Genomic DNA, 18643 nt, shown 5'->3' on the forward strand with positions numbered 1-18643 from the left:
CGGATTGCCACGGGCAAATAGTGATGACGAGAGTTCTCCAGGTTGATCGGCATACGTCAGCTACCTTACGACTACATCGGCCGAGGTTCAGGCCCAGCCCGAGCCATGTTTACACGCGAACGCGCAACCCATCTAACATGCTTTGTGAGAAGTTATGTAGCTGCAGTTACAGACAGCACAATTATGTTCACGCGGCAGGGTCAGGCATTTACTATGGAACGCATTGATACTGCTCGCGTCTCGAACAGCGAATGCAAGTAACGTGAATGTACTGTGAGCCGCGTAACATGCCAAAAGCACTATGCGTCCTGCCCGTTCCACGGACCATGACCCGCAACCGACGCCAAGACACCACGCTTACTTCATTCCTCCACAACGCTTCCGTCGCCCACAAAGCTCCCGTCTCGGCTTTCCCCCCTCTCCATGGCCGCGCTACCTGTCGGCGCAGTGAGTTGCGAGGTGACGCTAGTCGTGCTGCCGACTCGTGCCAGCTTCTGCCGCTTCTTGACGTGGATCTCTTCACCTTCGTCTCCTTCCTCACCCAGTAGCATCTCGTCCCGGTAACGCTTTTCTGCCAGAGAGGAGGGCGCGGGACTCGCTCTCGGTCCGCTCCCCGGCGGCCGTTTCGCAGCCAGACCTTTCGGGAGTTTGCCGTTCGCGCTGGGCGTGAGACTCTTCTCCTTCTTGAGCTTGGTCGTCAAGCCTTTCTTAAGTAGCTTCTTCCGTACACCTCCCGGTCCCTTCACTGCCAGATCATCGTCGTCATCATCGTCGCCAGCGCCCGTCTTACTGGCACTATCCTGACTCGGACCAGGCGTGCCTGACCTACTGCCCATGGGGGTTGAGCCGTTGATCTTAGCCATTGCGTTACGACTAGCCGCTCTCCCGCTCAACCCCATGCATTGCTCGAGGTGCTTCGCGAAGCGCGTGATGAGGAGCGAGCGCTTGCATTGCGGACACGTATGCCACGGCACATACTCGCCCTTCTTGAGCTTCTCGTCAATCTTGTTGGCCTTCTTCTCGCCCTTTTCCAACTTCCTGTCCGGCTGCTCACCGTTCTCGGACGGACTTGGCGGGCCCGTACCATTCTGCCCTGTCTCTTCAGACGCTGGTGTGCCCTCGAACCCATCCTTCTTAGCGTTCTTAGCTGCCTCTCGCTCTTTCTTGGTGGGAGGTCGTCCTGTCGCATCGGCTTTGGGGAATGGGTTACCGTAAATGTCGTGACCAGGTATTCGTGACCATGGCTTGCGATCGCAGTACTGGGTGTCGCTTGGGGGATCGCTGGTTGCGCCGCGCACTTTCGGTGCCAGGGGTGGGTCGAGCAAGCGTGGAAGCTTGCAGTTGTCGCAATGTGGGAGCTTTGTTTGCGGGTCCAATGCCGCAAGCATGAGCTTGTGCTTGCGGTGCTCATTGATTACAAGGTCGTGGATGACATTATCGAAGAGATCTTGCAGAAGCTTAGTAGCGATCTGCTTCAGATCAGGTTGCTGCTCCTTCGAGGCCATGATAGTGTCGCCACTGGAGAAGATCGGTGCAGACGCTGCACCTCCTCTGCCCTATATGGCGCCGTCGAGAGGTGTACCACTGTTCGTAGTGTTCGCTTGGGTCCCGGATGTTGCGTCGTAGGGGAGACGAGGTGGGAGGGCAGGAGGAAGGCGGACACGCGTTGCTACGATACAGCTTCGCGAAGACGTGAGAATATGTGCGGCCGTTCTTGCAGCACCGAGGCGATGTTTGCGAAGGTCAGCATGCTGAGTCCAGCCATGATTGCCGACGCAGTGGTAAGCAATGACTTCCCGCGTCTCCGCATCTCGTTCCTGGTACGAGTCGCGTGGCACCTGCAGCAGGCGATCTCACAACCCTGCAGCGGCGCCACCCGGCTGCCTCGTGCCGGCTGTGGAGGTGGCGTTTCTCCAACCGCGATAGGAACGCCAGAAGCAGTAGAGATTCCTGCCGCCATCTCACTTTGAGCAACTCTCGAGCCACTGCTGGTAGTATCTGAGGAAGCGCTCTGGCCGCTCTGATAGCTACGGTCATTGTTCACTGCCCGTCGGCGGATCGGTAAGTTGACGACATGTAGCATAGGGTCCGTATGTGGTTTGATAAGGAATTGTGGTGCCTGGAAAGGCCGCGTAAGGCTCGATATCACTGAACAACAACGCATATCCCTATCAGTATATGCTTGGAGCAGCTTCATCAGGCCTGCGAATGTGCGAAGGCCGCTGACACTCCTGGACATGCCTTTGCGGCTATTTCGTATCGCCTTCTTGGCAGGTCTGACATGGGTAAGCAGACTGATGTAGAGAACCTTCATGAGGTCTGAAACGTCTCTGACCATATTATCCATCCAAATCTAGGCATCGAGAGTGCAGCAGCACGTTTTCGATGTCGAACATGACAACCCCTTTCCAAGACTGAACTTCCTGTCAGCGTCACCGCATATCTTCCATTCAACCTTTGGCTTGTTGCAACAATGGACGAACACCTTCGTGACGAATGGGCATACCATCGCACCTTGCGTCATCGGCACAAATACCAACTTGTACCACGCTCGAATAGGGTCTACCTTGCCGCCCAGCCCAGAGTGGTTTGCTTTCGATTCTGAAATGTCGTACTCTATTGCAGGGACCGGCCTGAACTCGTATCTGCTCACATATAGGACAACCCGACCGGTGAGGTGCATCTACTTCGACGGGACCAGCGCTTCCCTAATGAATGATGGCTCTATGGAGTCGCAGATGCTGCTTCTACACAATGACAGCTCGAATGTGCCAGACAGTCCTGCCTTCGGCCCTCCTCCGTCTTCGCCTAGGGATGGAACTGATTTCTGCAGGCCTGGCTATCCAATCGCCAATTGTACGCGCTGGAACTTTCTCCAAGCCGAGTATGATCGTGCCAGCGGCTTGTGCAAACTGATACGCGAGCAAGGCCTTGGCGGTCTCGGTTGGGGCTACGAGGGTATTGTTCGGATGAATGCCGGCTTCGAGCTTATCTGGTGTAACTTTAGCTCACCTTCAGCTAGGCTTGTATCACATATCAACGTCTCTGCGCCGCCGGTGGACGACGAGCATAATCCGCAGGCTGCGCAGTCTGAGCCAGGAGGCGTGCAGTCGGGCACTCCTCCTCAGCCATATTATGGATACGGAGATCGTGGCCGTTCGGATGGCCCTCATGGAAGGTCTCCGTTCCCATTGGGTCCCTTTCGCGAGTCCAGCACCTACGAGTGGTTTCGCTCCGCTACAAAGCGGTATGGGTTTGTAGGTGGCGCGCCGGGCCGTGGCGAAGCCAGAGTACGCATCAATAGTGGTAGTCTGTTCAGCTTCTACGATCCAGCGCTTGTCGACCAGGAATCTGCAAGGCAGGCGTTGGAGCAGAAGCACTACAACATCACAGCACATGGATATTGGCGCGGTCCAGCATCGACAGATGACCGCCGAGCTGCGTTGAGAGAACTAACCCGACGTCGTCGTTACCAGAGGATCCGCAACATTACGAAGTCTGACGGCGTGTTCATGCGTTCGACAGTTCTTCAGCGGTTGCGCCAGAGCCTGGAGACGGAGAGGCCTTATAGTAGCGGCATTGACTGGGTGCTCGCAGTAGAGGAGGTGGTGGCAAGATATGGCATTGCTCTCCACGACATCTCTGCTGCACTTTCCACGACAGTCTCCGAGTCTGATCGCACCAAGCTGCGAGCAACGATGAGGCGTCTACGCGAGTCGATCCATGGGACATGGATTGCCTACTATGAATATCCAGTACTCGACCGAGGTAACCTGCGGCGAACGTTTAGCCTTAACGCACCGGTGTCTCAGGCGGCACTCGAACGTTGCCGGAACCAGGTTGAATCTTTCAGCACATCAGATCTGTCCGACAGCGAGCATGTGACATACCGAGCCATCTTAGCCGTTCTTGCAGCTATCTGCGGCACACTACTTCCCGTCTTTCTCAGTACGGAGACGCTCTGGTTTACGTACTTCAACAATGCGACAGTATCACCGCACGTGACTCTAACTGCTGAGTCGAAGACAGAGTTGCAGAGTATTACGCAGCATAACCTCGATGCTGTAGAGGAGCTCATGGCATGGCTGGGGTGGATGGATCAATGGACAGCCTGTTCTCCGGGCTGCGGTTGGGGACAGACTTGTTATATCCCTACATGGCCAGCTATCGGAATCATGGGTCGTCCGGGACCAGGAAGCAACGGGACAGGACGTGGCTATCCACGGCGAGGAATTGGCATGGACGCTTTGGAGAAGTACCTCTGGCAACCGCGTTGTATAGATTCGGCGCACTTTCCGCCGCAGGACTAGAGCCTAGCACTCCCCGTTTACCCTAGTGTGGAGCGCAGCAGGTGTTGCACGTTCAACATACGTTCTTAGGGACGAGCAGCTCCTGATGGCGTTTATTTGCCGAACGATCGTGCACCTCGGTCCCGAACTCGCTGCCGCTGTGGTACAGTGCAAGTTCGCTTCGCCAGAATGAATTGATGATATCGCAGTATCACTTACTTCCGAAGCCATGTGCGATTGTTGCACTTCATCATTTGTACGCCGATGCACATGCCATTCCAAAACCTAATCTTCGGATCTTGACGGGTAGTACCTGCAGGTAACATGGCGACACGCCCTATTACAAGGCATCTGTAGTATACAGGATCACCACCTTCACTCTCCGGTAATAACACAACTCAACATATGATATGCTGTAAGGCTTCGCGGATCGAAATCGTGACATCATGATCAAGGTTGTATTGTTCGACTTCATGGGCACATGCCTTGACTGGCATACAAGCATAATCCAGGCATTACCAGCTTCGCTTTCCGATGATAAAAAATCAACGTTCGCTCTGCATTACAGGCAAGCTTATTTCGACTTCAACGCAAAGCGTTTGAGCGAAGGCCAAGCGGTGCTGGATTTCGACGAGACCCAACGTCGAGTTCTTGATTCGTACCTCGTACAACACTCAGATACCAAGCATCTGTTCTCATCGGACGTCAAAGCACAATTGATCGCTGCATGGCACCATCAAAGCGCGTGGCCCGAGGTATCCGTAGCACTGCAGCGACTGAAAGACAACGGCCTGGAGATCTACGTCTACGCCAACGGCAGTACGCGCTTGCAGCTCGACCTTGTAAAGTTCGCCGGCTTGAGGTTCGATATGCTCTTCTCGAGCGAGCTGCTGGGTTGTTACAAACCTGCGCCAGAAAGCTATGCGAAGGTGATGAGATTGTTGCAGGTTGAACCCGAAGAGTGCGTGATGGTGGCTGCTCATGCGTACGATCTGCGAGGCGCAAAAGCTGCTGGGATGAAGACGGTGTATATTTATAGATGGACCGATGATATTCGAGAGGATCAAGAGATCGTAAGGGAGGAGAATGATGCTTACCTGTTGGACATGCGTGACCTGAGCAGGGTTGTCGCTGCTCTCTGATGCTGTGGTTGCAGGCTGGTTGAACGGCAGACCTTGACCAATTCGACTTTTAGACTTGCCGCCCCGAAGAACTTGTCAAGGCTGCTTTAGCACGTCGCGTTTGCAAGTGGCCGGAATCATTGCAATACTTCTCAGGCCAGTTGTCGAAGGTTGGTTGGTTATTCTGTTGGTCGATCCATCCGCTAGTTGTAAGACCGCCCGGCGGCTAGCAACCTTGTGGAGTCACGTGGTCATTAATCTGGTGGCGTTCCCGCTGTCAGCTCCATGGACATGAAATGAAAGCGCCCTCTCATTTGACCATCATTGGAGTTAACAAAATGGTCACCATACAACGACGTAAACGATAGTAGATCAAGTCGAGTAAGTTACGTGAATGATTTCCGCTGCTGCTCTCAGACAACATCAATGAGGAGCGCGGCAAGACCTCGTATTCAATCTGCACTTGGAAGACCAGTCCAGATCCGCGCGGGTGGCCTTGGGTTTCAGCCGCATGTGCATGCTGTGCATGCAACGCTTCTGCTAACCCAACATGGTATCTGCTCGCCTTCTCATGTCGCTCTCCCTTCCTTTGCATTGCTGTGTAGTCGGATCTGTGCACAATCGTGATAGATAGAGATTGCGTTATGGAACCTATCAACCCGACCTACTCGAGACTCACACCCAAAGGTGGAGCGCATGAAACGGAGCTTGACTTTGGAAATAGCGCTGTGAGCAACGACGAGATACCTCTGGTCGACTTCGGACGGTCCCATAATCAAACTTCTCGTGGAACGACACCAGTCCGGCAGACTCTGGGCACTGTCCTTCTCTGGTGGGCACCGGAACTCATAGGCTCCCTACTATCTGTGGCGACACTCGCGTCAATCGTAGGCGTGTTGCGCGCTTATAATGGGAAGGCTCTCACCGATCTGCGGCTTCCGGCCTATCTTACGCTGAACGGTATTATTGCCGCCCTAGCCACACTCAACAGAGCGTTCCTTGTTGCGCCAGTCGGATCCGCAATCATGCAGGAAGTTTGGCTCTTGTTCGCTAGCGAAGGAAAGAAATCAGCCCCGTCGAGTCAACTTGCAGATCTTGAGCTGTTCGACTCCGCCTCCCGGGGAGCTTTTGGCAGTCTAGCTCTTTTGTTTTCGATCCGTCCCCGAAGGCTTCTGGCTGGAGTGGGAGGCTTAATAATGGTGGTGTCTCTAGCGTTTGGTACCTTCACGCAGCAGCTTGTCGCATACGATCGCCTGGTTGTGGCTCCTGCCGACTCTGATTTGGCGCCGGGCAATATCCCACGGACCGAGAAGTACAATCGATACCAGGGCAACCCGGCGGAAGGATGTACGTTGGCGTGGGTTACATTGCACGAGTCGTCGCTTATCTTCCATCAGATTCTAGTCCAACTTTCCAAATGATCGCTGGGTACGGCAGCCTCACTGCAATGATTGTCCACAGAGCGCACAGCTTCATTATCCTTGCTCGATCGGCCTACCTTAAGGTGATCTTTGGATATCAAAGACTCGCTGACGCTGAAGCTTGCATACAGATTTTACAATGGCGTACTCGGCGGGTCCATTCCACCTATTACCGCTCCTTGCGCTTCTGGCAACTGCACTTGGCTCTTGACACCTTCACTCGCCGTCTGCGGCAGTTGTCAAGTGAACATCACACTGCCCCCTCCAAGATGCTACACTACTTGTCCCCCATCGCAAAATTGCAGCAGCCTCGGCGCGGCACTTTTCGCGTTTTGTGACTACACCCTACCGTCGGGCGCTGTTGCTACAATATGGAACTTTGGAAACAAGACTGCGACAAATCTGTTCTCCACCTGGGGGTGAGTGAGGGATTGACATTGGGAACCTGAAGCACTGCTGACTTTTCGCTCAACGTCTCAGACAAACCGGCTTCCAGTCAATCTCAAGCAAAGGTGCTTACTATAACAGCAGCAAAGAGGACCGCATGTACATTGCCAACTTCGACCTGTTCGGCGTACCGTTTAACTCATACCAGCCCACGTACCGAAGCGCAGCCGTGAACTTCACTCACCATGAATGCGCTCTGTGGTTCTGCGTCGAGACTTATAACGATTCTGTGGTGGATAACAAATACATCCACAACGTCGTCTCGACAATCAACGAGGCAAATATGAGCTCTCGATCCTTCACTTTAGTAGGCTCTGCCGCAGACCCTAAGAACGCGACGACATACAGCACTGCAGGCAGCGTAGCAGTCGACGTCATCCAGATGTGGATGAGTAAAGAACTCAATGGCTCGATCGGGCTTTTAGAGACAGCACAGAACTTCTCCAGCGACGTGATGGGAGGTGTTTGGAATGGGACACGAAACCCACAAGCCTGGATTCAAGATATCGCAACCAGCTTGACCAACGTCGTACGTGTGTACAACCAGACCAATCGGGACGAATACAACGGCACGGCGTACCAGCTTGGTGTCAATGTTCGCTGGACTTGGATCTCCCTGCCGACGACGCTGGTAGTGCTTTCAATTGTGTTCTTGCTTACGGTCATGGTGAGGACTGCGTTAAGTCCGGTGGCGCCGTGGAAGGGGAGCCCGTTGACGTTGCTGCTGTTCGATATTGATCATGCTGCGAAGGAGGCAAGCTACGGGCAGGTGTACAAGTACAAGGGCATCCAGCGCGCCGTCGGTGGGATGACAGTCAGGATGAAGGAGCAGCCTGGCCGAGCGTGGACTTTCAAAGCGACGTAAGCACTGTGCTTGCGTACTTACTTCTATTTGCAGTCATCGCGCGCGCCGAGAGACTTGCATCCACTTCGCTTGCACCTGACGCAGCATATGCGTCACGCTCCTCTCTATTTCTTGCCCGTCAGCTGTCAAAGCAAGCTTAGGGTCTTTGGGTAAGATGATCAAGAGGGCTCCAGTAAGGTCACCGTTTCGCTGCCCAGCTCTAGAAGGGTTCATAGTTCGCAGAGCAGCGTCCCCGCCGCCCCTTGTATCAGGATCTCTGCCGCTAGCTGTTGACAGCTTGCTCTCATTGGAGCTATCGCGGTTGTTCTGTTCGTTGTCGACCCTAGTCCCACTAAGATCGTCCAGCCTTGCGGCAACAGCGAACCGCACCCTCTTGGCCGCCCAATGGCGGATGAAGCTTTTCTTCGAGACGTCACTGGGACAAACAACACGCCAGTGCAGACGCTTCGGGTCGAAGTCTGCCAACTTCCGCTGTATGCGGATATGCAACGGATGCCACGGCTCCGCTGCGATGTCTTTCGTTATGGTGTGGGTCGTGCAGTTGATTGGTTTCGGGAAAGGTTCGTAAACGAAGCGAAGATACTGTTGCTTGGATCTATCTGCTGTAGGCGTGGCAGATTCTTTGGCAACCTTGCTGGCTACGCTAGTAGCGCGCGACATATGCCTGCCTGCGCGAAAGATCTTGCGGTTGTGAGAGTGTTCGTGAGTGAATACAACTCGCCCTACGCAATTAGCTTAGCCAATCGGAACGCGACAACTCTAAGCAAGCGTACGCCACAAAGCGCTGTGTCATACCCAACCGAGGGACCCTTGGTGGGCGTTGACTGTTGTCCATATTCTTTGCCATTGTTCGATTTTGCCATCATAGAAACGTAATTCAGCCTACCACTCACACAAGGCAACCATCCACCAGGCGACGAAGCCGCACTTGAAGTCGCCGCTGAACGTCTGCGCGCCAACTAAGCGAACAACATGCCTAAGAACAAGGGAAAGGTGGGTCCACGATGTGGAATGGATTAGTGAAAGAGCACAGTACTGACGATGCCGTCTGTGCAGGGTGGTAAGAACAGGAGACGAGGAAAAAACGAAAACGATAACGAGAAACGTGAACTCACATTCAAGGAAGAAGGCCAAGGTATGCCACTCAGCAGTCCATCCGCGTCTACCAGTATTCAGTTTCTGACATGGCCATATAGAGTACGCTCAGGTCCTCAAGATGCTGGGTAACGGTCGGCTAGAAGCGATGTGCTTCGACGGCAGCAAGCGCCTCGCACACATTCGCGGCAAACTGCGCAAAAAAGTCTGGATCAACCAAGGCGACATTATTCTACTGTCGCTCCGCGATTATCAGGACGAGAAGGGCGACGTCATACTCAAATACTCGGCCGATGAGGCGCGGTCACTGAAAGCTTACGGAGAGTTGCCGGAGAGTGCGAAGATCAACGAGACCGACACCTACGGTGGAGACGAGGAAGGCGGCATTGGGTTCGACTTCGGAGAGGACGAGGACGACAGTGGCAGTGGTGCCGATATTGACGTGGATGAGATTTGATGTTTGCCACGGCCGCATGCGGAGTGGACAATGTGGGCGGGCGTGCTGTATGCGTTGCTGTTACTCGCTGCGGCTGGAATGCATGCTGGGCAGCAGATCATCGAGCAGATGGCCAGAGGCCGGACAAAGAATGGACGACCTATGAACGCTGCGGATGCATGGCATCTTGAAGGCTGGCCGTGAGGCAGCCTGGCATGCAGAACCTACCTCCGCACATGCGACGATGAGTTACGCTCGGAGTTGAGAGTTAAGCGGCGTTAGTGAGATCGTCTAGCATACAAACATACGAGTGCGCTCTCCTCACTGTCACCGCTTGCGCCGCTCTCACCATGTGACACTCGTGCGTGCCTGCCTGAATATATTGCGGCGTTCTTGGCATGAACGTGTGCCTCAGGCGCGAAGATGACGAAGCCGCCCCGGCTTGACTTGCTGCGCACATGCACTTGAGACGAGTTGCAGGCTTCTGTTTCTGTCTACGCAGTACTGCATTACCCGGAACTGAACAAGCTCGAGCAATGCCATCCATCCTCTCCGACGATGACAAGCAGACGGTCAAACGCAGTGTTCCCAAGCCAGCCAACAAAATCCACGCTGTCGCCGTTGCCAAGCTTTACCTCTGCCTCCCAAACCGGAGACAATGGACGTATACCGGCCTCCAGGGTGCCGCAGTCCTTGCGAACGACCTCGTGGGCAATACCTTCTGGATTAAGCTGGTCGACGTCTCGCCTGCCAACCGGGGCGTGCTGTGGGACCAAGAGATCTACGATACCTTCCAATACAACCAGGACCGCACCTTCTTCCACAGCTTTGAGGGTGAAGGATGTCTCTTTGGCTTGAGCTTCGTGGATGAGAAGGAGGCGAAACAGTTTCGCAAGAAGGTCGACGAGCGGGAGAAGAACGCTAGTAAGGCCACGAGGGCGAAGGCTTTTGCGAGCGGGCCGCAACAGACCGGCTATGGGCAGCAGCAAGTGACGCAGAGTGTGAGTAGTGGAGGGAAGGGTAGATTTGGAAGCTTCTTCTCCACTCACAGGCATGGAAGTGTGGGACAGCAGGCACAGCCGGCGCAAAGCATAATACCGCCAAGAGGGATTGAGATCAACTCACCATATGCTGCTCCGGCTGCTGCTACTCCAACCCAAAGTCGGCCCGCTAGCGCTAGCGGAATTGATCTGAACGATCCGGCAGTACAGGCAGTGTTGCAGGATCTGCTACAGATGGGCATCACGGAAGACCAGATCGAAGAGCACGCCGGCTTCATCAAAAGCTACCTTGAGCAAAACAAAGCGACAGCGGCAGCGCAAGCAGAGAAGAAGTCAAGAGCGCCTCCGCCGCCTCCACCTGGTCCTGCGGCGTCGATCGCCGATCTAAGCCCGCAGCACACCGGTAGCAGTACCAGAGGGCCTCCGCCTGCCCCACCACCCTCGAGACGAACAGCTGGCAGTGCGGCCGTCCCGCAAAGACCGCCCAGCCCAAGCCCGAGTCCTCCACCTCGCGAGCCTTCTCCACCACGACCGCGCTTCAGAGCGCCGCCGCCTATTGCAGATGCCGGTAAGTTTGCGCATGAGGCATCTCTTCCCGCGCGCAACCGTGCAAGTAGCAATGCAGGTCCCCCACCTCCACCGCGGCCGCCGAAGACACCCCTGGACGACGATGGCCCAGCGCATCAGCCAGCAGGTGGCAGGTTCGGCGTACCGCCACCCTTCGATGGCAAACGTATCACAGTTTCGAACCCTCCTCCTCCGCCGGCACGGACTGGTGGCGTGCCTCCTCCACCTCCACCTCGAGACTCAGCACACGCGCCAGCAGCAGGCATCCCGCCACCTCCGCCACCGCGAGGGACACCATCCGGATTTCCAGACTCTACCGGGCCTCCGCCACCTCCACCATTACCACCCACTAGCGCGCGTGCAGTTCCACCGCCTCCAACAATGATGAACGGCGCACCACCACCGCCACCTTTGCCACCAACCGGCGCAGGCGGTCCGCCTCCGCCACCACCTTTACCACCAACTGGCGCAGGTGGTCCGCCTCTGCCAGGCGCTCCAACTTTGCCGAAAGCGCCGGTACCTGGTCGTGATGGATTGCTAGCTGACATCCGTGGCGGAGCGAGGTTAAAGAAGGTAAGTGACGCGGAGAAGAGGGATAGGAGTGCAGCGATGGTACCTGGGAGTGAGACTGCCGCTACCCCTGCTGCGCCGTCGGGAGGCGGTGCGGGCGGAAGTGATGCGGCGGCTGGCGGGGGGTTGGCTGGCGCGCTTGCCAGTGCGCTCGCGGCAAGGAAGAGTAAAGTCAGTCATTCTGGTAAGTGCTCTACCTTTCAACCTACTGCACGTGGTGAATAGTGTGATTGGGGCCTTAGAAGCTGACGCAATGCTATAGATGACGAGAAAGACGACGATGACTGGTAGTGCGAAAGCGCGTCAACAATGTAGCCTTAAGCATGCAACTTGCTGCTCGTCATGTTCCTACTATCTTTGCATCGTCTATACTCATTTCATTCCCCCATTTGTGCAGCACAGACGTGAACATGCATTCAGTCGCATCCTGCAGATCCGTTCGACGCTCAGCTTCGAGTCGCTCTCGTCCGCGTACGACTGTGCGCTGAAGCATACCGATACAGGCGGCTCTACTGTACGATGCCAAGATTTTCGGCGGATGGTCGTCCCGAAGTCACCTCCATGGCGTGCACGTATCGAACACCCGCAACGCCAGCGCTAAGAAGGCCAGGTCCTTTACCAGAACGCAGGGCTACCTTAGGCACCGTGAGGTGGAGGCACAAGATCGCACCAATGCCGAGCAATTCCGATAAATGCGCCAAGAAACTCGTATCTTGAAACTGAGATAAATGCATTGCGTATGCAACTCGCTGTGCATCGATACATGTATTAACAGGATCTTGATCAGAAATAACCCAACGCAGCGGCGTACTGCTCTCCGAGCACTGTCCACATCTGGGCCTACCAAGAGTACGGTGAGCAGTGACAGCAGGCGCGCCTGGCTGTCCAAGTGAGCGTTAAGGATCGACTTTAGCATCTTCCGATGAGCTCGGCCGATGGTTTAGATGGGGTCCTGTGCGGCTGTGCCTGTGCTCCGCCCCCTTAGGCTGGGTCGGTGCCTGTAGGCTCTGCTGGTTTGTTACGCAAAGCCAGAGACGCAAGGATCTCTGCACTGCATGCACCCTTCGTCATTGTGACTGCTGCCACACATTTGTGCGTGCTACACGATTCAACGACCGGCCATCCAAGGCTCGTGCAACGGGCACTGGTTGTGACCTGGAGATTATTCGAAACTTTCAATTGAAATGAGTCTATTTGTTCTAAGATGCTGCTGTAGCGAGAAAGCAAGGGTACCGGGCTCGGAGTGGCCGGTTAGTGCTTCATTCAAAGTAGAAGGACACGCCTTGAACAGGGAAAGCCTTATTACAGCTGTCTCGAATAGCAATTCGTGCAGCGAATGTAGCATGGAGACGGTAGGGTATTCTGTCATGCTCGTTTCTGCGGCTAGACAAGGCAAGTCTACCGTATGCTTCACCGAGTCTCATTTTTTCCTCCCTGCCGAAGATCATTGTTCCGCTCCTGTCTCAATCTCCACCAAGGTAGGGCTGCAAAGCAGTAAGATAGCGCAATACCCCTGTTTTGCGTGATCTGCCAACGCACGCCATCATTCTCAAGCATGGAACAAGATACGAGCGAAAGCGTCCTCTTCATGCAGTCCAAAGGCGTCCGCGTCAAACTGCCGGCACAAGGTGCGGTGCGAAGAAGGTGAGACATGCAGTGAGGAGCTCACGTGTCCGCCGCGTGAGAGAGCTAGCTCCACGTTACCGCCGATCACAATGCAGATCATCGATCGCGCGGCTGCGGCAGCCTGTCGTATCTGCAGTTACTCATGTAGGTCGAGCTCCGAGATTCTGTTGACATAGAGTACGCTGGAGATACTACGATCAGCTTCAAGTGTGCGCACGAGCAGAGGACGTACTAACGCAACTGGGCGAAGAGGGAACGTTGATAGCGTTGTGACTCCGTCTGGTGGACAGTCCTTCCAGAATTGACTCCGCATATTGCAGGGGACGGCTTACTCGCTGACGGCATGATCGACGCGGGTGTGCCGTTCTACCTTGTTTGAGCCACGATCTACTACGGCTAGACATCTGGCTGTCGAGGCACAAATTGAAGGAAGCGTGGGTACGATATACGAGTAGCGAATGAATGAAATATTCACATTCACGATTGGGTGTAAACAGACCGGTCTTGTATGACGGACGGTACCGGTAAGCGCAGGTCGGGCAGACGATAGAGGGATATCAGTCTGGGTCGACCTCTGCAGCCGGGCCAAAACCGGCGAGCGCTGGCGAAAGGCAAATAGCGAGCGCCAGAGAAACCAGGACTAAATCACGAATGGCTGAAGAAATGGCGAACCAACCACAGGTTTCGTAGCGACCCTAACTACATCGTGCCGGCTGTGACTCTGCAAACCTTCGCGACATCTGACTGCCAAGAGATGGTATCATGAGGCTCGATAGCAGCGAGTCACGCGATTGCTGGTACCTGGGCGCTTGTAGCGAAGGACAGGACGGGAGATCGCGATGCAAAGACGTATATATTGCCCGGTGGGCCTGAGCTCGCGTGGCTGATCTCCACAGATTCCGGAACGAGCTCAATATCAGGGTGGCCGTTGGGAGAGTCGAGCTAAAATACAGCCCCTGTCAGCCATGCTTCCGGCGATCGACGTCCCGCATGCTTCCTAACGTCGCTTAGCCAGTCTTAACGGCTTCCTCCTGTTGGTTGTAGATCAAGCTCGTTAGACCAGCAAACTATGAGAGCCGGTCTTCCGTGTACAGTGTCCTGATGAGACCTGCGACCATCCAGTGCCAGTTCCAGACCCCTGTGACAATGAAACGCAGGATCAAAGCCTCACCATTCTCAAGCGAACGTTTGCGGTCATCATTTGCCTGATACATGCTGGAAGGTTTGAAGGGTGTGTAGCGAGATGAGCGCAGCTGATGATCGTGCTCAATCCAACCATCCGCTCTGTGAACAGGCCGTGGCTGCAGCTAACGAATGACGAGTGTGTGTTGGATCTCAGGAACGCCGCACGCTATCCGCCACCATTGCAATCCTTCGCGGAGAACGTTGTAGACTGAGACATCCCACCAGACTGCTACTGTATCCGTATTCAACCAAGGGATTGGCAATTTGTGAGGTACAACGTTTGCGCTTTGATTGTTGAAGCGATTATGGAGCTCACAGAGCTATTGTGGTATCGAGTGGTGTGAGGATCAGAGTTGTGTCGCTCGATTGCCTTGTCACTTCACATGGCCCGAATTGCCATGACCATGTCGATACGTTCGGCTCAAAGTTCCCATCAGCAGGTGTCCGACGTTTGGAGGCTGCCGCTGATGGCTCTCGAACCATTGTAGATCGACTCTAGACTTTCCCTTCCGCCTTCACTGGTCGCCTAGCCACTTTCGGTGCCCTCCACCGTGTGGCCGTGTCACGGCCTACAGATCGTCCTAGCTTCACTGCGACCTTCACCCCGGCTCTAACCCTGCACCGCTTCGGCCTAACGAATTTTTACCCAGGCCCGGCTGAACACTTTATCCGTCGTGTACAAGTTGTCACCCATGCTGAGCTGTAGAGCCTGGTCAGAGCAATAAACTACGAGTAGTAGGCTTCAGTGACGGGCCGACCTGTCACAGGACAATTAGATTGTGCAGTCGAAAAGCCCGCGCTCTACCTCGAACGCCGGCGCTTCTCAATACGCGCCTACACTTGCTCGGAGCCGATCAGCATTGCCCTGCTTTGACGACGATCACCACGCGAGTCCATGCGACGCTGAAGCTCCACTTTTGATCCTTTAAGCAGTAAATCTCCCGGCGTCGATAGATTGACGGCAAGGTTCCCCATATGCAAGGTCCTGCGACCAAGCCACGAATGTACAAACGGCATTCCGGCAAGTTTGTTCGCATCTGCTGTCGCAGTGATTCGACTCCCTGTCCTCATCTATCGAATCGTTAGTGCTTGCCCGGAGACTCAAGGGTCAACGCTGCCATTCAACCTCAGGCTCTGTGCTCAGCAGCACGGTTTACTCTTGCATGCGGTCTCTCTGCAGAGCGCTCCCACAGCACGCCCAACTGACGCTTCGAAACGAGAGTGTTGATCGTCCCTTCGGCGCCTCTGCGAGTTTGCACCTATACCGGCAATCGCTGGCCACCTCCACCAGCTTTGCAAGTCCTCTAAGCCACTCACGCGTTGGTCGTTCCACCAACAGCTCATTTGTCTAGCCATTCACTTCCAGATACTGCTCCCGGCTTTCACACCTCTCGACTGGACGACGGTCTTGACACACTCCCATCCGGCTGAATGGCAGCCTTGGAAGTCATGGCCTACCCTGTGCGCGATAACTTCCAAAGCTATCCGCCGCAATATGCTGGGATACAGTCGACTACGCACCACATTTACACGGGAAGCGCTCCAACACAACCCGTCAACCCATTCGCAAACTTCGCTCCACCCACAACGCCCCATACGCAGCAGACTCGATATCGGCGAGATTTATCGAGTGCGTCGCAATCGTCCGACAGACGCCGGTCTTCTGACGGGAACCGGCGAACACTGCCGTCGATATCGAATCTACTCCACATTGCCGATGGCGAGAAGTCAAGCCACCAACAAGGTATGAAACCTAGAATAACATGATTCTACATTCAAGGCCGCTTACCATAGAAGGCACGCCGTCAAACGAGCAGACGCAGCAAACACCTCAGTCGGTAGACGCTGAAGCAGATGATCCTTCTTCACGATACCAACCTATGGATGCATTACACGAGCTTCCAAGCGGTCAACGGACTGCCGTCCCGCCGTTGCCAGCACCGCCGCTTCGTAACGACTCGGTGATTGATAGCAGGCATAGCCCGTCTACAGCGTTTGCGACGCCGTCACTCCCAGTGCAACCTTACTACATTGGTTCTGCCTTCAACAACGTGGACGCAGAAAATCAGCGGACTGTCTTGCAGATCGGTCTCCTCAACAAGCGTCATTCCGTGCATTCGCAACCCAACACTTCTCCGTACCGCACATCGCCTTACTCTACCTCGCCCTACTCAAACTCTCCCGGCGCGCTCTCAGCTGGCTCCATCTACTCGCCCGTCAACGCCTCCGGACACTCAGTCGCAGGTCCAAGCCTTCATCTCCAACGACCGCTTCCTTCCAACTTCCCCCCACCTCCACCAGGACCGCTCGTGGACGGCATCCCGTGGCAGAGCCATCATCACTACATCGGCACCTCGTCATCAGCCACTTACCCAGCGTCGCAGGACCGGTATATCTGTCCGACTTGCAATAAGGCTTTCAGTCGACCAAGCAGTCTGAAGATTCACAGTCATTCGCACTCGGGTGAGAAGCCTTTCAAATGTCCGCATACGGGTTGCGGGAAGGCGTTTAGCGTGAGGAGTAATATGAAGAGGCATGAGAGAGGATGTCATACAGGGCCTGGCAGTGGCGGGGACGAGTGATGTACGCTCCTGGTTATGATGGGTGTTTGTTATGCAAGCGAGGCGTTGGTGGGTCAATCATTGCTTTGCTGCGCAACCAACGAGACCTTCTCAGGCGCTCGATGTGTGCCAGTGGGCATCTCACGATGCGGCTACGTTGAGCAAGCTGCGCGCAGCTGTTATACGGCTGTGGTGACTATGTAGATTAATTTAGTCCAATCCTGAATCTTTGTAGTGGATCTGTGTATGCACGACGTATGAACGACACACTACTTCCCCGAAGTAAATACTTTGCACTTGTTGCGACGTGCAATACCGCCTTATGCGGTAGCGAAGCTGTTGACACTGGCCAGACGCGTGAGTGTTCTTTTGCTGGAGGGTCAGCGCATCATCGTTGCGCATCCGTCCGGTGCAGAGTATTAAGATCTCGACGATGCTGCTCCCAACGCGGTTACGGTTGCTAAAGGGACGATAAAGGAAGGGACAGTAGCAGGACAATGCATATATACAAACGCTGTTCTCTAATTGCACAATGAACCGTCCACTTATAGCACGGACAAGTCGCCGAACTTCTCCTTGTAACCAGGTACTTGCCAGCGGCCCTTCTGCACAAGCTGCGAGACACGGTCATCAATCTCTGGACGCGCGGCAACCACGTCATCCTAGGGAGAGCAAAGTCAGCAAGCGAGACTCAAGCACGTGACCAGGAGCCATTGAGGCCGCCACAAGCCATTAGGAGCAAGTACATACCACAGTGAGATCCTCGAATGGCCTAGCCGTCTCAATGTTCTTCAAGGTCTTCTCCAAGTCCTCCAACTCCGCATCGACCTTGCCCTTGGTCGCCTCGGCGCTCTGCACAGCCTGCGCCTCAAAGGCCTCAATGGCCTTGATCTGTCTGTTTACATCATACTTCTTCACCTGGAAGCCCTTGAACTGCTTCTCGATGTCGTCGATGACGGACTGGTTCTTGAGGACGGAGCGGTAGTGGGCGAAGTCGACTTGTTGGGGTTGGTCGGAGAGGACCTGGACTTTGCGGCGCGCGTCGTCGTTACGCTTTTTGAAGCTGGCGAGGGCTTGGGCGGTGCTGCCACGGAGACCGAGCTTCTGGCCGAGGTTGGCCCAGTCAACTTTGAGGGCGGCGGAGCGCTGTGAAGTGTATTAGTGAGGCGCTGTGTGCGGAGGTGCGAAGCTTCGGTGATGGGACACTCAGGCGGAGCCTGTGTGCGCCATTTGTGCAATTGCACCAGGCCGTGACACTGGATGTACGTACCGTTGCCGCCATTGTAAGCGTTGATGGGTGCAATGGGCGGAAAATACACGCTGAAGTCGTCGCAAGGAGATGAGGTCGAAGTTGCCGAAGCTTCACTGGCGCCGAAGCCAATGCCAAGACCTGGCTACGACACGTGACTGTATCTAAACAGCCGCGCGAGGGTCCGATACATGAAGCACCATCTGTCTC

General features: G+C 55.0%; 13 protein-coding genes across 13 annotated transcripts; 8 read left to right on the forward strand and 5 right to left on the reverse strand.

Moving 5' to 3' along the window:
• Nucleotides 1–124: 124 nt before the first annotated feature.
• BAUCODRAFT_35742 (uncharacterized protein) lies at nucleotides 125–1809 on the reverse strand. The gene has a single exon (XM_007679840.1). The coding sequence runs from the start codon at nucleotides 1503–1505 to the stop codon at nucleotides 363–365; it is 1143 nt and encodes a 380-aa protein (XP_007678030.1). The 5' UTR covers nucleotides 1506–1809; the 3' UTR covers nucleotides 125–362.
• A 133-nt stretch (nucleotides 1810–1942) lies between these two features.
• On the forward strand, nucleotides 1943–4516 carry BAUCODRAFT_158108 (uncharacterized protein). The gene is made up of 2 exons (XM_007680166.1): nucleotides 1943–2285; nucleotides 2358–4516. Exons 1-2 carry the CDS (start codon nucleotides 2238–2240, stop codon nucleotides 4308–4310), a joined length of 2001 nt encoding a protein of 666 aa, XP_007678356.1. The 5' UTR covers nucleotides 1943–2237; the 3' UTR covers nucleotides 4311–4516.
• A 5-nt stretch (nucleotides 4517–4521) lies between these two features.
• BAUCODRAFT_35744 (uncharacterized protein) lies at nucleotides 4522–5700 on the forward strand. The gene has a single exon (XM_007679841.1). It carries the CDS (start codon nucleotides 4736–4738, stop codon nucleotides 5429–5431), a length of 696 nt encoding a protein of 231 aa, XP_007678031.1. The 5' UTR covers nucleotides 4522–4735; the 3' UTR covers nucleotides 5432–5700.
• A 680-nt stretch (nucleotides 5701–6380) lies between these two features.
• On the forward strand, nucleotides 6381–8160 carry BAUCODRAFT_551020 (uncharacterized protein). The gene is made up of 3 exons (XM_007680167.1): nucleotides 6381–6838; nucleotides 6963–7250; nucleotides 7312–8160. The coding sequence occupies exons 1-3, from the start codon at nucleotides 6756–6758 to the stop codon at nucleotides 8141–8143; spliced, it is 1203 nt and encodes a 400-aa protein (XP_007678357.1). The 5' UTR covers nucleotides 6381–6755; the 3' UTR covers nucleotides 8144–8160.
• Nucleotides 8161–8176: 16 nt separating this feature from the next.
• On the reverse strand, nucleotides 8177–8803 carry BAUCODRAFT_149666 (uncharacterized protein; the record flags this gene model as incomplete). Its single annotated transcript, XM_007680168.1, has 1 exon — nucleotides 8177–8803. One exon carries the CDS (start codon nucleotides 8801–8803, stop codon nucleotides 8177–8179), a length of 627 nt encoding a protein of 208 aa, XP_007678358.1.
• Nucleotides 8804–9115: 312 nt separating this feature from the next.
• Nucleotides 9116–9665, forward strand: BAUCODRAFT_45808 (uncharacterized protein; the record flags this gene model as incomplete). Its single annotated transcript, XM_007679932.1, has 3 exons — nucleotides 9116–9136; nucleotides 9200–9278; nucleotides 9340–9665. Coding segments are annotated over 3 exons (426 nt in total), but the record flags the coding sequence as incomplete, so codon positions are not given.
• Nucleotides 9666–9959: 294 nt separating this feature from the next.
• Nucleotides 9960–12514, forward strand: BAUCODRAFT_35750 (uncharacterized protein). Its single transcript, XM_007679842.1, has 2 exons — nucleotides 9960–11996; nucleotides 12075–12514. The coding sequence occupies exons 1-2, from the start codon at nucleotides 10211–10213 to the stop codon at nucleotides 12101–12103; spliced, it is 1815 nt and encodes a 604-aa protein (XP_007678032.1). The 5' UTR covers nucleotides 9960–10210; the 3' UTR covers nucleotides 12104–12514.
• Nucleotides 12515–12516: 2 nt separating this feature from the next.
• BAUCODRAFT_550980 (uncharacterized protein) lies at nucleotides 12517–13349 on the forward strand. The gene has a single exon (XM_007680169.1). It carries the CDS (start codon nucleotides 12997–12999, stop codon nucleotides 13336–13338), a length of 342 nt encoding a protein of 113 aa, XP_007678359.1. The 5' UTR covers nucleotides 12517–12996; the 3' UTR covers nucleotides 13339–13349.
• A 220-nt stretch (nucleotides 13350–13569) lies between these two features.
• On the reverse strand, nucleotides 13570–13767 carry BAUCODRAFT_35753 (uncharacterized protein; the record flags this gene model as incomplete). Its single annotated transcript, XM_007679843.1, has 1 exon — nucleotides 13570–13767. A coding segment is annotated over exon 1 (173 nt), but the record flags the coding sequence as incomplete, so codon positions are not given.
• A 1690-nt stretch (nucleotides 13768–15457) lies between these two features.
• BAUCODRAFT_35756 (uncharacterized protein) lies at nucleotides 15458–15640 on the reverse strand (the record flags this gene model as incomplete). Its single annotated transcript, XM_007679844.1, has 1 exon — nucleotides 15458–15640. One exon carries the CDS (start codon nucleotides 15638–15640, stop codon nucleotides 15458–15460), a length of 183 nt encoding a protein of 60 aa, XP_007678034.1.
• A 432-nt stretch (nucleotides 15641–16072) lies between these two features.
• Nucleotides 16073–17205, forward strand: BAUCODRAFT_124151 (uncharacterized protein; the record flags this gene model as incomplete). Its single annotated transcript, XM_007680170.1, has 2 exons — nucleotides 16073–16367; nucleotides 16421–17205. 2 exons carry the CDS (start codon nucleotides 16073–16075, stop codon nucleotides 17203–17205), a joined length of 1080 nt encoding a protein of 359 aa, XP_007678360.1.
• Nucleotides 17206–17223: 18 nt separating this feature from the next.
• Nucleotides 17224–17388, forward strand: BAUCODRAFT_124152 (uncharacterized protein; the record flags this gene model as incomplete). Its single annotated transcript, XM_007680171.1, has 1 exon — nucleotides 17224–17388. One exon carries the CDS (start codon nucleotides 17224–17226, stop codon nucleotides 17386–17388), a length of 165 nt encoding a protein of 54 aa, XP_007678361.1.
• Nucleotides 17389–17555: 167 nt separating this feature from the next.
• BAUCODRAFT_35758 (uncharacterized protein) lies at nucleotides 17556–18484 on the reverse strand. The gene is made up of 3 exons (XM_007679845.1): nucleotides 18455–18484; nucleotides 17935–18330; nucleotides 17556–17846 (listed from the first exon to the last, which is right to left on the reverse strand). Exons 1-3 carry the CDS (start codon nucleotides 18464–18466, stop codon nucleotides 17730–17732), a joined length of 525 nt encoding a protein of 174 aa, XP_007678035.1. The 5' UTR covers nucleotides 18467–18484; the 3' UTR covers nucleotides 17556–17729.
• Between the last annotated feature and the right edge of the window lie 159 nt (nucleotides 18485–18643).

The sequence above is a fragment of the Baudoinia panamericana genome, assembly GCF_000338955.1.
Source record: "Baudoinia panamericana UAMH 10762 unplaced genomic scaffold BAUCOscaffold_9, whole genome shotgun sequence".
In the NCBI taxonomy this organism is placed as follows: domain Eukaryota; kingdom Fungi; phylum Ascomycota; class Dothideomycetes; order Mycosphaerellales; family Teratosphaeriaceae; genus Baudoinia; species Baudoinia panamericana.

Bases quoted from the DNA above. Each gene is read 5' to 3' on its own strand.
- BAUCODRAFT_35750 (XM_007679842.1), top strand. From the start codon at position 10,211: ATGCCATCCATCCTCTCCGACGATGACAAGCAGACGGTCAAACGCAGT. The intron at 11,997-12,074 runs GTAAGTGCTCTA...GCAATGCTATAG, and splicing joins GAGTAAAGTCAGTCATTCTG to ATGACGAGAAAGACGACGAT.
- BAUCODRAFT_551020 (XM_007680167.1), top strand. From the start codon at position 6,756: ATGTACGTTGGCGTGGGTTACATTGCACGAGTCGTCGCTTATCTTCCA. The intron at 6,839-6,962 runs GTACGGCAGCCT...GCTTGCATACAG, and splicing joins ACTTTCCAAATGATCGCTGG to ATTTTACAATGGCGTACTCG. The intron at 7,251-7,311 runs GTGAGTGAGGGA...TCAACGTCTCAG, and splicing joins AATCTGTTCTCCACCTGGGG to ACAAACCGGCTTCCAGTCAA.
- BAUCODRAFT_35742 (XM_007679840.1), bottom strand. From the start codon at position 1,505: ATGGCCTCGAAGGAGCAGCAACCTGATCTGAAGCAGATCGCTACTAAG.
- BAUCODRAFT_35744 (XM_007679841.1), top strand. From the start codon at position 4,736: ATGATCAAGGTTGTATTGTTCGACTTCATGGGCACATGCCTTGACTGG.
- BAUCODRAFT_35758 (XM_007679845.1), bottom strand. The intron at 17,847-17,934 runs GTATGTACTTGC...TGCTCTCCCTAG, and splicing joins CATTCGAGGATCTCACTGTG to GATGACGTGGTTGCCGCGCG.
- BAUCODRAFT_550980 (XM_007680169.1), top strand. From the start codon at position 12,997: ATGAGTCTATTTGTTCTAAGATGCTGCTGTAGCGAGAAAGCAAGGGTA.
- BAUCODRAFT_158108 (XM_007680166.1), top strand. From the start codon at position 2,238: ATGCCTTTGCGGCTATTTCGTATCGCCTTCTTGGCAGGTCTGACATGG. The intron at 2,286-2,357 runs GTAAGCAGACTG...ATCCAAATCTAG, and splicing joins TCTTGGCAGGTCTGACATGG to GCATCGAGAGTGCAGCAGCA.